We start from the raw sequence: 15,415 nt of genomic DNA, 5'->3' as shown, positions 1-15,415 counted from the left end.
GAACACATCTAGAACACGTCTACAACACAGCCACTCGCTCAGCAGCTACCTGAGGCAGGAGGCCGGCATGCTGACCTTGTCCTCATACTGGCAGCAGAGAAGTCAGCCCCTCCACTCTGGACTCCACACCTGCTGCACAAGGCATGGAGTTCACTGAGGTCTAGGCACCACTCCCCCCCGACTCCCTGCCTTCCTTCAGCCCCCATGAGTAGGGCACAAGGCCCAGCCAGCCCACCACTGCAGCCTCACCATCTAGTGGGCCTGGTTCACGGATGTCCTGGACAGCCAGCCCCACCTCAAGACCCTTGCGGATCAAGGCTGTTCCTCTGCCCAGACAGCTCTTCCCACAGATTCTGCCCCCTAAAGTGTCTTCTGGTCTTTGGAGTCTGGCTGTTCACCACCCTCCGGGCAGACGTAGGACCCAGCTCACACACATACACACACCCCACTCCCCTTCTTAGCTTCGGCCCAGAGTGTGGCATGCAGAGGGCACTAAGTGAACACTACTCGCCCTGGGCCAGGTGGGCCTGGTGTAGGGGCATCGAGTCTGGCTGCCTCCATCTTCTACCTGGGACCCAGGCTCAGGGCCGGCCCGAGTTGGCGTCCGCTCCCACATCCCACTTGCAGCCCCCGGGCCCCACTCGGGCTGGAGTCCGACACCAGGGGCGAGCCCTACTGCTGCTTCCATCCATATGGGTGGAAGGCTGGGGTGCAGTGGGGTTTAAACCTGCCGGGACCCGCCAGGGTCTTCGGAGCCGACCGCCCTCCCGCCCTCTTTCCCTCTCACCTTCTTCCGCCCCGCAGCACAGGCGAGTGGGCGCGGCCCACAGATTGACAGCACAGGCTCCGCCCCCGCCCCGTCTCTAGGGCGACACTGCCTGGTTGTCCCAGCCCCTGCGACTTTGGCCGGAAGTGCGACCTTGCAGCGGCGACTAGTCTCCATGGAGACACCGGAAAATTGCTCTGACCTAGTGGTTCGCCGCGCCGCTGCAGCGGCAGACTTTGGTTCCGCCGGCGTTGGGGCCCGGAAGTGCGGCCTTGAAAGTGGTGAGCTGGAGGCGGCCACCGCCCGGCCTGGTGCCTGAGGAGGAGCCGGAGGTGGGGTCAGGCGGGCATCCCCCTGCCGCAGGACCGGCGGGGAGGCCGGGGCGTGCCAGGGGAGGGGCGCCCGCGCTAGGCTTGGAGCGCGCGCCGCAGACGTGAGGGGGCGCTGCAGGACGGGGGCACTTCGCGGGCAAGAGCGCGGAGGCGGGAAACCTAGTCGGCCGGGGCTGGGGCGGGCGCAGCCGGAGCAGATCAGAGGAGGGGGTGCTGGACTCAGGGTGAGGCGCGGGCAATGGCGCAGAGAACGGGAGAGGGTGCTCGGAGCAAAGTGCATGGCGTGGGCAAAGGCGTGGTGGCGAGGACGCCTGGGTGCAGCGTCTCAAGGTGGGCCTTTGTTCCGAGGCGCCCAGAGGCTCTGCTGCACCTGCACTATAGTTGGAGCCTGCTGGGGAGCACGGCGGGGGTGGATCGGAAGAGGAGGGGTTCAGTCCCTACGGATTGAGGCGCAGGTTTCTGCCCCCGTTGCCCGGGCACGGATTTGAAGTCCTTTAGGTGCTGGGTGAAAAAAGACGGTGAAGGGTGCTTGTGGCAGAGGTGACGGTACGTGCGGGGTTGGCCTGTTTAAGGAATTGCCTGGAGAGCTCTGAGCTAAGGAGGGTCCCGATCTGTTAGGTCTGAACAGGCTCCCTCTGGCTGTCGCGTCGGGAATAGACCGGGAGGTGGGGGGACGCGAGGAGGTTACTGGGGCAGTGGAGGTGTGCAAAGTGGTCTGAGGGGTCAGATATGGATCATGAATGGCCCCAGCAAAGGAAAGGCTGTTTGGGCGTAAGGCGCCCGAGGGGGTGAGTCTGAGACCGAAGTAGACCCCGAGGGGTTAAGAGAGGCCTCACCTGAGCCAGGCTGGTGCAGAGTGGGTGGGTCTCAGAGTGTGTCCTGTGTCCCTACTGATGCTCCTCCCCTAGACTGGAGGTGTGTGTGGCCTGGGTGCGGGGTGAGCCAGGTATCTAAGATAGAGGGGAAACTGAGGCCAAGCCAGCACGGTGCCTGTTTGATGGTGAAGTAGCTGAGCTTCTCAGATGCCCATTGTTCCCTGGGGGGCGGTACCCCTTTCCCTTTCCAGTGCCTGAGGGTGGGCAGTGCTGGGATTTCGAGGCCACAGTTTACCAAGAAGGGTCCATATTGCTCAGCCTTGCTGATCTTGAGGCCTGTGCTGCTCCACCTGCACCCAGCCAATCACACACCCCTGCACAGTCCACAAGCCCCCTCTCTACGCCTCACCCACACCCTGCGCCCCACAGGCCCAATCAAGATTCCAGGAAGCATCAGGCTGCAGGAGGCATCTCCCGCTAGCTGTGCTGGAGCGGGCCAGAGACCATGTATTTTCCTCCCGCAGGGCACCTGCTAGGCTAAGGCCCAACCTAGTCTCAACTCTGTGTGACTATGCACACCCCGAATCGCTTAGCCCCAGAGGCAGTTCATGCCAGCTGCACCCCTGCGAAGACTTCCATATACACTAGTTAATGTAGCCAGGTTCTGAGGCAGCAGACCTCGGTCTGCACAGGGCCTTGGATGTTCCAAGGTTGGGGGCTGTATCAAGGGGAGATCAAAAAGAAGCCACTCGTGGTGGGAGTCGCAGCCAGCAGGGTGGGGAGTGGGTGAGACACGGAAGCCTTTTCTAGATAGGGGTCCCCGCCCTCTTCTCCACAGGGTGTCCTGTCAGAGGAGGATGTGGGGAAGGCTATGGATACCAGAGTTCCGGGAAGGGCGGGTGGGGCAAAATAGGGGAAGCGAGCCCTGGAGCTCCCCACGCTGGCAGTAAGCAAGACCGGAGGGCAGCAAACGTTTGGTATCCCCAGCCCTCCCACAGCGGTGTGCTGGGGGCTGCAGAGGTAGAGGGGGCTGCAGAAGTCCTGGGGTGGGGGCAGGGAGTCCTGCTGTGTTGCGTCTGTTGGGAAGCAGGACTTCGAGGGGCCAGGGGCATTGGAGAAGGTTGGGGTTCCTGAAGCCTGGGGGTGTGGTTCACCCTTGGGCCCTGTCCCGCTGAAGGGATGGGAACGCTGGGGCAGAGGGGGGTCCCTGGCTGACTTCCTCTTGCCCACACCCGCTCGTCCGGTGCAGATGGCGGCGGCGGAGGCAGTGCACCACATTCACCTGCAGAACTTCTCCCGATCCCTGCTTGAGACCCTCAACGGGCAGCGGCTGGGTGGGCACTTCTGTGACGTGACTGTGCGCATCCGCGAGGCTTCACTGCGTGCACACCGCTGCGTGTTGGCCGCCGGCTCGCCCTTCTTCCAGGACAAATTGCTGCTCGGCCACTCTGAGATCCGCGTGCCGCCTGTGGTGCCCGCGCAGACGGTGCGCCAGCTCGTCGAGTTCCTCTACAGCGGCTCGCTCGTGGTGGCGCAGGGCGAAGCGCTGCAGGTGCTCACGGCCGCGTCGGTGCTGCGCATCCAGACGGTCATAGACGAATGTACGCAAATCATAGCCCGCGCCCGCGCCCCTGCCCCGGGCACCCCCGCGCCCGCGCCCCTGCCCACGCCCGTGCCCCCGCCGCTCGCGCCCGCGCAGCTGCGCCACCGCCTGCGCCACTTGCTGGCCGCGCGCCCCCCGGGCCACCCCGGTGCCGCGCACACACGCAAGCAGCGCCAGCCCGCGCGCCTGCAGCTGCCCGCGCCCCCCGCGCCTGCCAAGGCGGAGGGATCGGATGCCGACCCTGCCCTGACCGCTGCCCCAGACGACGGCGGGGACGACGACGACGACGACGAGACCGATGAGGAGATCGACGGCGAGGATGGCGAAGGCGGCGGCCCGGGTGAGGGCCAGGCGCCCCCTTCTTTCCCCGACTGCGCCGCCGGCTTCCTACCCGCGGCCGCGGACGGCGCGCGCGAGGAGCCGCCTGCGCCCGCCGGCCTCTCCGATTACGGCGGCGCCGGGAGGGACTTCCTCCGGGGGACTTCGGCTGCCGAGGACGTGTTCCCCGACAGCTACGTCTCCGCTTGGCAAGACGGAGATCAAACCGCCCCTGAAGGCTGTCCCGCCGAGACCCCTGCCCCGCCCGACTGTGTCCTATCCGGACCCCGCCCACCTGGCGTGAAGACCCCCGGGCCGCCCGTCGCGCTTTTCCCCTTTCATCTGGGCGCTCCCGGGCCGCCAGCGCAACCCCCTCCCGCGCCCTCGGGGCCGGCCCCTGCGCCCCCACCCGCCTTCTACCCAGCGCTCCAGCCGGACGCAGCTCCCAGCGCGCCTCTAGGGGAGGCCCCGGCCCCACCGGCCGCTCCCAGCGCAGCCCCCTTGACCACCCCTGTGCGCGCCCCGGGTGCCGAGCCGCCCGCCTATGAGTGCAGTCACTGCCACAAGACGTTCAGCTCCCGGAAGAACTACACCAAGCACATGTTCATCCACTCGGGTGAGCCGGGCTGGGTCTCTGAGCCCCTTGATCATCGGAGATAGGCTTTTTGTTAATACTTGATGACCCTAGGGGTCAAACACAGCCTGTCTCCCCCTCTCTGATTCAGGGGGAGGGGGGCAGCCTACTCTGTCACCCCGGGGACATGATAGCAACCAGCAGGGAGGGGGCAGGTATGCCGGGGTCTTTCCCAGTGTCAGGGTGCTGGGCCTTGCTAGACTGTCCCCAGAATGGTGGCCAGCGACCAGACAGTCCAGAACGCTCTATGAGCGTGGCAGGGATGGGGGAGGGGTAGCCCGGCCCTGTGCCAGGCACGGTGCGGTTTGGGGGTGGGAAGGTCCCTGGAGGTGGGGGTAGACCTGAGTGGTCAGCCTCGGTGGGCAACGATGTCCCAGACCTGCGGGGTTCCCCGCTGGGAGGCTACCTGTTGGAGTTGTGGGTCACAGACAGGCAGTGGCATCTCGGTATGACCCTAAGGGTCGGGGAGAGGGGCGTCGCTGCCGGGCGGGGGGATTCCGGGTGGATGGCTGGTCCGGTTGGGGAGGGGAGTCCCTGCCCGGCAAAGGCGCCCCGGGGCCCCTTCCCAGCTGACCTGAGTTTGCTGCCCGCCCTGTCGCCCGCAGGGGAGAAGCCGCACCAGTGCGCCGTGTGCTGGCGATCCTTCTCGCTGCGCGACTACCTGCTCAAGCACATGGTCACGCACACGGGCGTGCGCGCCTTCCAGTGCGCCGTCTGCGCCAAGCGCTTCACGCAGAAGAGCTCGCTCAACGTGCACATGCGCACCCACCGGCCGGAGCGCGCGCCGTGCCCCGCCTGCGGCAAGGTCTTCTCGCACCGCGCGCTGCTGGAGCGCCACCTGGCCGCGCACCCTGCGCCCTGATCCGGGCCTGGGGCCTGGCCACGCCCACCGACGGATCGGTCAAGCCCCACCGCTGTCACGCCTGCCGCGGCCACTTGACCACGTTCCCGCCACCAGCCCACGCTTTCTCCTGAGAGCAGGCCCTCCTCCTGCTTCCACCCTTCTCTCCAGCCCAGCCCGCCTTATTGCTCTCCTCCTACGTACTCGGCCCTCCGGGTGGGGGCTGGCTGGGGATGGTCAGGGACCCGACCACCTCTGAGAACTGGATCATCTCCAACCTGAACTAGGGCTCAACCATGGTGCGGGGCCCAGGATTCATGGCTCCGACTCTGGTTCACGCACCTCCCCTCCCATGAGTGGGGTGGGATGTGCTCCCCTGCCCCTGTGTCAGGCCGAGAAATGTCTCCCCCTCCCCGACCCGAGCTAATCCTCCCTCATCTGGCGCCTGGGGCGTCTCAGGTGGGCCCATCATGGACTGAGGCCTGGTCTTGGGACCCCTGCTCTGTAATAAAGGACTGTGGGCCGTGGGGCCGAAACCCGGAAGCGTGAGCTCCCGGACCCGTGTGTTGCTCTTCCTCATAGACCGTCTGTGGGTGTCGGGCCTCAGTGCCCCTGTCCCTGGGCAGCATCCCCGCTGCTCCCTGGGCTCCTTTGGGCTGCGAGCGGATGATCCGCTTTGCCATCTCGTGTCTCTGTTCTCTGGGTGGAAGTGGGGTGCACGTATGACTGGCGCTTGACTCTCCCAGAGCCCTCGGTCCTGTGGGGAGGGGTACAGGCGGGTCTCGGAGAGGGAGGCCACGTGTGGGAAATTCGCAGCCACAATCCCAGCTGCTGCCACCCAAGATACAGATTTCGAGGCCCCTCCCCCCAGATCTTCCAGACAGAATCTCTAGCCTTCAGACTTCTCCTCCCCTGTCCCGATGGGCATGATGGTTGAGCACCTCACTTTTGGGGATCCAAGGGGTCTTTGGGGCCAGGCTGCCACTAGGGGGTCCGAGCCCCAGGATAGCTGTCCTGGCCGGCAAGGTCGGAAGTGCCAGGCAGGGCTGGGATGGGGGCAGGGCAGAAAGCGGCAGCCGGGACCCTTGGGCTGCCCATTGGGCTGCGGAAGATGGCCAGGCAGTGTCAGTTCGAGGCTACTCTTCGCGTGCCCCCATCACACTGTCGGCACGTGGCCTGGGCACCCCGGTCCAAAGTATCTGGAGCCGGTGAGGGCGGTGTGGCCTGTAGGGCGCTCCAGTAGCCCGGCTTGCCGTGATCCTAGGCCAATGGCAACGTTTCTCTGCGCTACCCCCTGTGACTGCCTCCCAGAGGAGGGGGGCTAAGGCTTTCCTGGTCCAACCGTGCATAGACTGCCAGACCCACATTCCAGGCAGAGTTCAGCCTCCTGAACCCTGAGCATGGTCCCCATTGATGCCAAGGGTAAGGCAGAGAGTCAGAGTGGACCACATGTGTTGGGGATCAGAGCTGGGTTTGAATTCGGGCACTGCAGGTGTTCAAGGGCTTACTGAGCACCTGCTGTGTACCTGGCAGGAGGCTGGGGGCTCATCCCGGCCAGGCCCCATCTCCCGGAGGATTCAGATTAAGTAGGTGCCACAGGAGAACTTCCTGGTGAGGTTTGCAGATGGGAAGGCAGTGCTTACAAAGAGCTGCCCTGTTATCCTGCTGAATTTGCATTTGGCATGGCTGGAAGTTCAGTTTCCTGAGAGAGGGATTTCTGCCTATTTCCCAAGTGCCTGGGGCACAGCGTGGGGACAGAGGCAGAGGGGCTGGAACCATGCGGAAGACCAGGCAGAGTGAAACAAAGAGTTGGGGTTAAGAAGGGCTGGAGGCAGAGTCCTGGAGCCACCACCTTGTCAACAGCCTCTGGGTCACCGCCAGGGGGTGGGGCTGACGGGTCATCAGCCCGGGCAAGAGGTGGGCATTCCTGGACATTTCCCTGAGGCAGGAGCCGGTACGATGGGCATCTGGGGACGACTGGCCTTCTTGCTGTTGCTGCTGCGAGGCCTGGGGCAGTCCGCATGGCCTGCAGCAGTGGCCCTGGCCCTGCGCTGGCTCCTGGGAGACTCCGCCTGCTGTGTGCTGCTGGGCCTGGCTGTGCTGGCGTGGCCCTGGCTCGGCCCCTGGATGCCCCACTGGCTGAGTCTGGCAGCTGCGGCCCTCACGCTGGCTCTGCTGCCCACGCAGCCGCCCCCAGGGCTGCGCTGGCTGCCTGCAGACCTGGCCTACGTCTTCAAGATTCTCCGCCTGGGCCTGAACATCTGGGCGCGCTTGAGCCGCCAGCCACCTGACACCTTCGTAGATTCCTTCGAGCGGCGGGTGCGAGCGCAGCCAGGGCGCGCGATCTTGGTGTGGACGGGGCCAGGGAGCCGGTCGGTCACCTTCGGGGAGCTGGACGCCAGGGCCTGCCGGGCGGCGTGGGTCATGAAGGCCGAGCTGGGCGGCGCCACGGGGCCCCGTGCTCAGGAGCCCACCGCCCTCCTCGTGCTGCCCTCACAGACCATTCCTGCCCTGGGCCTGTGGCTCGGGCTGGCCAAGCTGGGCTGTCCGGTGGCCTGGATTAATCCGCACGGCCGGGGGGCGCCCCTGGTGCACTCGGTGCTGAGCTCTGGGGCTCGGGTGCTGGTGGTGGACCCAGGTGAGGATCTCAGAGACCAGCGGAGGTCGGATGCGGTGGGGACGTGGAGGATTGCAGTTCAGAGGGTCCTGGTGGGGGCTGGGCAAGAGCTCCGTGCCCCTCACCCACCCCCAGGCAATTAGGGCCAAAACTTAGTTGCTGGAAAGTAATTCTGAGGGCACCAGAGTTCTGCTTTGTGTTTTCTTCAACATGGCTATTTCAACTTTTTTTTGCCCCCAAATACTAATTACGGGGTTCTTTACAGATAAGGCAGGTGCTCTTCTCTGCTGGCTGCTTCCTCCATGGCTGGCAGTGGGCTCCTCTCCCACATCTCGGGTCCCCCCCCCCACCTCAAAGGTGGGCCTCCTCTAAATTCGTCCTCTGACGCATTCCCACAGACCTCCGGGAGAACCTGGAGGAGGTCCTTCCCAAGCTGCAGGCAGAGAACATCCGCTGCTTCTACCTCAGCCACTCCTCCCCCACGCCAGGGGTGAGGGCTCTGGGGGCTGCCCTGGATGCTGCACCCTCAGACCCCGTGCCTGCTGACCTTCGAGCTGAGATCAAGCTGAGAAGCCCAGCCCTGTTCATCTACACCTCAGGGACCACCGGTGAGGGCGCCCAGCAGTCCTAGCCCAACCTCTGAACCCTTCTGCTGACATGACTCCAAGCCTGACCTGTGCCTCAAACTTGACCTCTGAAACCCATCCTGCCCTTTGATTTTGACACCTGGCCGAACTCTGACCCCCAGTGTTATCTGAATGGTCAGTGCCAGAATCCTGCCTCTGCCCAGTAAACAGCCGCTGAAACCCTGAACTTTGGAATTCAGCCTCTGAACTCGTCCAACTTGTCCTCCCCAAACCCACCCACAGGTCCCATGCTTGACCACTTTTCGGGAGCCTCAAACCCCTGACTGCGCAGACCTGACCCTGGAGACCCACTCCTGCCTGCAGGTGCCTCGAGTGCTGTCCATGCACCACCCCACTCTTCCCATTCCTTCATCCCCCAGGGCTCCCGAAGCCAGCCATCCTCACGTATGAGCGGGTGCTGCATATAAGCGGGATGCTGACCCTGTGTGGGGTCACAGCTGATGACGTGGTCTACACGGTCTTGCCTCTGTACCACACGATGGGGCTGGTCCTTGGGGTCCTTAGCTGCCTGGAGCTTGGTAAGCCCTTCTCTGGGGACCACCCCCAATCCACAGGACTGCCAGACTGGATGTCAAGGCCCCAGAGGTTACCCAGCACCCCAGGTTCTTACCTTCGACAAGGGACAGCGAGCCCCAGGGCTACCTGGACAGAGGGTTGGACACCCAGACCGTCCTTAATGGCTGTGCTGTGGTCAGGAGGTGAAAGAGCTGATATGAGTGTTGGTCACTCATATCTGTCATCGTCACAGGCGGAGCCAGTGAGGGAACACTCACCAAGCACTCCATCAGGTTGTCTCCCTAGACACCTGACCATGAATTCAGTCAACAGACTGCGCTGGTCGTTTTTTTTGTTGTTGTTGTGGTTTGTTTTTTTGTTTTTTTTCCCTGAAATTTTAACATGGAAAATTTTGAAATATAAAAATTTCTAAAATTCTCTACATGCATCCTCAAGTACTCAACACCCAGCTTCAGTCACCATCAGCATTCTGCTCTTCTGTGTTTCATTTATCGCCTCCCCCTTATTCCCACTTGTCTTTTTACTCGTATTTTATTTAAAAAATTTAAAATCATGGACAGTTTCAAACATACACTAAAGCAGAGCAGATAGTTTGATGACGCTTCCCATATCCTCACCCAGCCTCAACAATTGTTAACATGTTGCCAATTTTATTTCGTATGTACTCCCTTCCTGCTTTCTGGATTATTTTGGAGCAAGTCCCAGACACTATCTTTTTGTTGGTGAATATTGCAGTATGTATCTCTAACAGGTAAGGCCTTAAAAAACTGTAACGAGAGTGATCATCACACCTGAAAAAATTAACAGTAACTCTTTGATATTATCTGATGTGCACTTCATGTTAAAAATTTCCCCAATTGTCTTACTGTCTTTTTGCAGTTAAACTGTTCTCATCGTACTTGCTTGCTTGGTCTCTGCTCCTCTCCCTCCCACACTTCCTGGTAGACTAGATGTTCCCTCTAGAGATGTTTTCAGGTTCAGTTCAATAATTCTTGTCAAGAACCTTGGTGGGGTGCAAAGTGCCTCCTAATTTGTCACATTGGAGGCTGCTCAAAACTGGGATCCTACCTTAGGCTAAGAAGAATTGGGAAGCTTTCATTGGAAAAATCCTTATCAACCTCCCCCCTGGTTTTAGCAGCTCTTGAAGACCTTTCCAGAATCCAGGCACTTCACTAGGGGTTGCTAACAAAGCTATCGCTTTCAAGGACCCAGCATCCATTTTCACAGAGAGGGCATTATATTTCACCTCCGTCAAGATACAGCCTCGAAGAAGACACATACTTGCTACCTCACCAAGCACACGAGCCATCGTCCCTTTGGGTGCAGGGATGATAGTTAGCTTTCGGGGTTTTGTTGAGGATTAGGGTTGAGGTAAGGAGAGTGCCATCCACAGAGCCAGCTGCAGAGGAGGGGATCAGAAAGGGAGGGAGCACTTTCCTGGAGTGGATGTAGTGGCCCCTAAGATGTATTAATCCATGTGTCCATCCTTCAGAACATCCATATATCCATCCACCAACCCGCCCATCCATCACCCATCCATCCTTCCACCCACCTTTCCATCCACCTACCCATTCATCCATCTATCCATTTGCCGAGCTAGACATTCCTAAGACATTTTTCACAATTCAGAGTGATTCCTACTCACAGCCCTTATTCAGCACTGCTCACTTTGTACCAGGCACCGAGCTTTTCACACATTCTGGAGACGGGATTCAAACTCAGGCTCGGCTGTGCTCTTCTCATGGGAATAGTTTTGGCTGGGCCAGCAACACAGAGGTGAGCCTGATGTCATCCTGGGTTTCAGGGGCCACAGCCAGGTGATCAAAGCAGCTTCTCACAGTGGCTTGGAAGCATGACCTGAAACCCTTTCCTCTCCTCCCTCCAAGGAGTGACCTGTGTCCTGGCCCCCAAGTTCTCTGCCTCCTGCTTCTGGGACGACTGTCGGCAGCACGGTGTGACTGTGATCCAGTATGTGGGCGAGGTCCTGCGGTACCTGTGCAACACTCCCCAGGTGAGCTGCTAAGATTAGGGCTCCAAGGTGGACACCCCAGGAGTCATCCCAGGTAAAGATCTCAGGTAGATTCAGTCCAGGACTCAAGCAAGGTCGCTCAGGTATCAATAAAACACCCCAGACAAGAGGCACGGACAGAGTCCCACACAAGGTTTCCAGTCATGGCTGCTTTGATGATCAGCTGTGCTATCTTGGGCAGGTGACTTCACGTCTCTCAGTCTCAGTATCCTCTTTTGGAAATCAGGAATAATACCTCAAGGGGGTATTGTGAGAATTAAATACGTAAAGTGCCTAGAACAGGGTGTGGCTCAGGATAAACTCACTAGATGTGAGCTGGCCTCATGCTATGTATCAATGATGTATGGACCCTGGGTAACTGTCTCTAAGCAAGGTCCCCAGGTATCCTTCCAAATATAGTCTCTAGGTAACCCCTCAGGGAAAGGCTCCTGGTAACTACGCCCAGGTAAGGCTGCCAGATAACTCCCCAAGATGAAGCTTCAAGTCACTCCCCAGGTTACCTTCAGGTAAAGGCCCCCAAGTAACCCCTCCTGGTAAGGCCTCCAGTTAACCACCCCCCCAGGTAAAAGCTTCAGGTAACTACCCCCATATAAGACCTCAGATGTTTCCCCTAGGTAAGACCCCAGATGAGGCCTCCAGTCACCCCTAGATATCTCTCCAGGTAAGGTTCCCAGGTAACATCTGCAGGTAACCCCTGCAAGTAACTCTCCAGGTACAGACTCCAGGTAACTGCTCAAGTAAGAACTCAGGTAGATCACCTAGGTAAAGGCCCCCCATCACCTCCCAGGTAGCTCCTCAGGTCAGGACCCAAGATAGCCCTCCCGGGTAAGGGTTCCTGGGCACACCCAAGGGCACCTCCTCCTCACCCTTCTTGGGATGTCCCTGCAGCGGCCAGAGGACCAAACACATAAAGTCCGCCTGGCGATTGGCAGTGGACTCCGGGCAGAAGTGTGGGAGACCTTCCAGCAGCGCTTTGGCCCCATTCGGATCTGGGAAGTCTACGGCTCCACGGAAGGCAACGGTGGCTTTGTCAACTATCCAGGGCGCTGTGGGGCCCAGGGCAAGACAAGCTGCTTCCTTCGAGTGAGTGTGTTGGGCGTGACAGTGGCCCTGATTGAGGCTGAGCCCACAGGACCTCTGCTGACACCTCCCCACCCTCCACTCAGATGCTGTCCCCCTTTGAGCTTGTACAGTACAGCATGGAGACAGAGGAGCCTGTGAGGGACAACTGGGGCCTCTGCATCCCTGCGAGGCCAGGTATGGGGGCTGGGGAACCTTCCCTGGGTGTGGGAAGGGTGGAGACCCTCAGTCTCCTCCGTGGCTGGAACAAGCCACCCAAAGCCTTGAGGTTGATGTCCAGTGGTCGTGTCTGCAGTCCTCACCTGACCCTGAGTCCCATGCCTGTCTGACAGCGGTCCGGGGCCCTCTCCCTTACAGCTTGTCAGCTCTGCCCAGCTCTGCCTCAACCTCTCGTCCATTTGAGTTGTTCTCTTGAGCTTTGTGTGGAAGTCTCATCCTCCCAGGCATCAATCTCTTGTCCTGAACCTTCTCCTAGGGTCTTCTCTCCGGGGACGTTGCAAGGTCCTGGCGGAATCTCTCTCTTGCCACCACCATCTGCCTCTCTCCCTCGTCCATCCTTGTTAGCCTTTCCCTATTTCTTTTCTTTCTTTCTTTCTTTTTTTTTTAATACTTAGATAACATTTACTATGTGGCAGGTATTGTGCTATACATACAATTATTTAATATCTACCCCCAGCATATTGTCTGGCCCACGGCCAGCGGTCAGTTTGTTGAGTGAATGAACCCAGCCCTATGTGCACACCTACAAAGTTGCTGACTACCCCTTGGAACAGCCCATTACACTGATAGATAACTGGTGATTGCAAGGATCTTCTTTATATTGACCCCAGCTGCCTCCCTGCAATTTCCACCCACTGATTCTATTTCTGCCCCTGCGGGGCCACACAGTACGAGCCTTAATTGTCCTTCCGCAAGCTCGACTTCGCAGCATCTGAAGACTCATCCGTCCCCCTAGCGTCTCCCTTCCCGACCATCCCTGCAGAGACTCCTCCGGGTTCCTTTCCGCGGCGGTGGTCCCCCTATTTCTAATGGACTCCCTGATGCCACCTTCTCTCTCCTTCTGCCTCTCATTTTCTGTCTCTGGATCTGTTTCTGGGTCTCTCTCTGTCTCTCCTCTGGCAGAGTCCCGGCCGCGGCCTGGTGGGCCCCTGATGTTCTCGTCCACGGCTAATGCCCGACTCCCACTCCTACCCCCCAGGGGAGGCAGGGCTCCTGCTGACCCAGGTGCTGCGTCACCAACCTTTCCTGGGCTACCGTGGGCCCCGGGAGCACACAGAAAGGAAGTTGGTGAAGAACGTGCGGCGCCCGAACGACCTTTACTACAACACCGGGGACGTGCTGGCCCTGGACGACGAAGGCTTCCTCTACTTCCGCGACCGCCTCGGGGACACCTTCCGGTCCCGCGGGGTTTCTCAGGGCGGGGCTTCTGGATTCTGGAGGGGGCGGGGCTTGTGGAAGGCGGCGGGGCCTCTCCTTTCCAGGGGCGGGACTTCTGAATTCCGGAGGGGATGGGGCCTAGTCGCCAGGAGGCGGGGCTTGGTCAGGGGCGGGGCCTCCTTTCCCGGGCCCTGGTCCCAGCACCCCCTCCAACCCCGCAGGTGGAAGGGTGAGAACGTGTCCACGCGGGAGGTGGAGGGCGTGCTGTCACTCGTGGACTTCCTGCAGGAGGTGAACGTCTACGGTGTGCCTGTGCCAGGTGCGGAGGGTTCACCTCATTCTAACCCGCCAACTGCTTTGTGGGTGGTGCCGGAGCTTTGTTACAGGTGGGGGGCTGCTGGGACCCAGGGGAGAGAGCCAGCCGCGGGCACTGTGAGGTGGGTCCGCCGAGGATGCATGTGCTCCACAGGATGTGAGGGCAAGGTGGGCATGGCTGCCGTGCAGCTGGCCCCCGGCCAGGCCTTTGACGGGCAGAGGCTGTACCAGCACGTGCGCACTTGGCTCCCCGCCTACGCTGCCCCGCATTTCATCCGTGTTCAGGTGAGCTCGCCGTGGCTGGAGTAGGTGGGTGGGAGGTCTCGGCGGGACAGTCACAGTCGGGGTTACAGTCTCTGCCCTTGCAGGACGCCTTGGAGATCACAAGCACGTTCAAACTGGTGAAGTCCCGGTTGGTGCGCGAGGGCTTCAACGTGGGCATTGTTGCTGACCCCCTGTACCTGCTGGACAACCGGGCCCGAGCCTTCCGGCCCCTGACGTCAGACATATACCGGGCAGTATGTGAGGGAGCCTGGAGACTCTAACCCTCGGGTCAGCCAACAGGACATCCGAAGGCACTAGGCCCAACGCTGGTCACCACCCCCTCTTGTATTGTCACCCACACCCCAGACCTGCACGGGGTCGTCAGGAACCCCAGCCTGGCCTTATCCCCAGCTGCACAGTGTGGGATGACCCTGGCCCCGCAGCAGAGCGAGAATAAACTTGGATGTGTACACGGACGTCTGTGTGGATGGGGAAACAAGCAAGGAGTGCAGGGGCCGGTGCCCTCACTTACTTCAGGGTCCCCCCCTCTTGAGGAGTGGCCTTGTCTGGGCAAGGCCAGGGGTGTGGGAGGAGCCCGCAGCCCCACAGCCACCCCAGGTGGAGAGACAACTCTATCTGTGGGTCATTTGTGGCCTCTGATGCAGCTGGGGCTGGGCTAGGCCAGTGGATGTGGACGTGGTCTGGAGGATGTGGGGAGAAGTGCCATGATGGGCAGTCTGACACAGGCCAGAGGGCGTTGGACTGAGGCAGGAAGGGTGTGACTGGGGGAAGAGTGTGTCTGGCAGAGTGCATGTGCAAAGGCCCTGCGGCAAGTCCCTCTGGGGGAAGCAGAGGCAGAGGCTTCTGGAGAACAGAGTACACAGTTTCTTAGGGGCCATTGTGGGAGCAGTAGGCAGGGGGATGTTAGCAGGAGCAGTTGTTGCTGGGTGACGTCCCCGGGGCAGTATCGTGGCCCCACGGGTCCCTGGGCATTTTAAGGTGGGTTTGCTGTGAGAAACTTCTCATCAGTGGTGGTGGCCGGGCGCTGTGTGCAGCCTGAGCACAGCAGACCAGGCACTGCGGGCCATCCCTGTGGTTATCTTCCGGGATGCGGCTGTTCCTGTTGTCATTGACTGTTTCTCTGCCCTTGGGGCCAGGGGAGCCCCGTCTGTCCGCCACAGAGCCACAGCCCCTTCTTGGCACTGGTGCACACAGCTGGACTCAATCTGGGCCCACTGTGGTCCAGCCCACCTCCCTGCAC

General features: G+C 60.7%; 2 protein-coding genes across 4 annotated transcripts; both read left to right on the top strand.

Annotated features, from left to right (window-relative positions):
* The first annotated feature begins 1,017 nt into the window (after positions 1 to 1,017).
* ZBTB45 (zinc finger and BTB domain containing 45) lies at positions 1,018 to 5,843 on the top strand. 2 transcript variants are annotated; one of them, XM_061172755.1, is made up of 3 exons: positions 1,018 to 1,098; positions 3,163 to 4,450; positions 5,074 to 5,843. In XM_061172755.1, the coding sequence occupies exons 2-3, from the start codon at positions 3,163 to 3,165 to the stop codon at positions 5,328 to 5,330; spliced, it is 1,545 nt and encodes a 514-aa protein (XP_061028738.1). In that variant the 5' UTR covers positions 1,018 to 1,098; the 3' UTR covers positions 5,331 to 5,843. The 2 variants fall into 2 exon arrangements, with proteins under 2 accessions (XP_061028738.1, XP_061028739.1); XM_061172756.1 differs by lacking the exon at positions 1,018 to 1,098 and adding an exon at positions 1,306 to 1,428.
* A 1,425-nt stretch (positions 5,844 to 7,268) lies between these two features.
* SLC27A5 (solute carrier family 27 member 5) lies at positions 7,269 to 14,624 on the top strand. 2 transcript variants are annotated; one of them, XM_061172743.1, is made up of 10 exons: positions 7,269 to 7,694; positions 8,324 to 8,534; positions 8,933 to 9,091; positions 10,976 to 11,100; positions 12,007 to 12,201; positions 12,285 to 12,375; positions 13,397 to 13,595; positions 13,797 to 13,894; positions 14,045 to 14,175; positions 14,259 to 14,624. In XM_061172743.1, exons 1-10 carry the CDS (start codon positions 7,269 to 7,271, stop codon positions 14,433 to 14,435), a joined length of 1,812 nt encoding a protein of 603 aa, XP_061028726.1. In that variant the 3' UTR covers positions 14,436 to 14,624. The 2 variants fall into 2 exon arrangements, with proteins under 2 accessions (XP_061028726.1, XP_061028725.1); XM_061172742.1 differs by having other exon boundaries at positions 7,269 to 7,947; positions 8,325 to 8,534.
* Positions 14,625 to 15,415: the final 791 nt, after the last annotated feature.

The sequence above is a fragment of the Eubalaena glacialis genome, chromosome 18, assembly GCF_028564815.1.
Source record: "Eubalaena glacialis isolate mEubGla1 chromosome 18, mEubGla1.1.hap2.+ XY, whole genome shotgun sequence".
Lineage (NCBI taxonomy): Eukaryota > Metazoa > Chordata > Mammalia > Artiodactyla > Balaenidae > Eubalaena > Eubalaena glacialis.
This window is presented reverse-complemented; position numbering and strand designations above follow the sequence as displayed.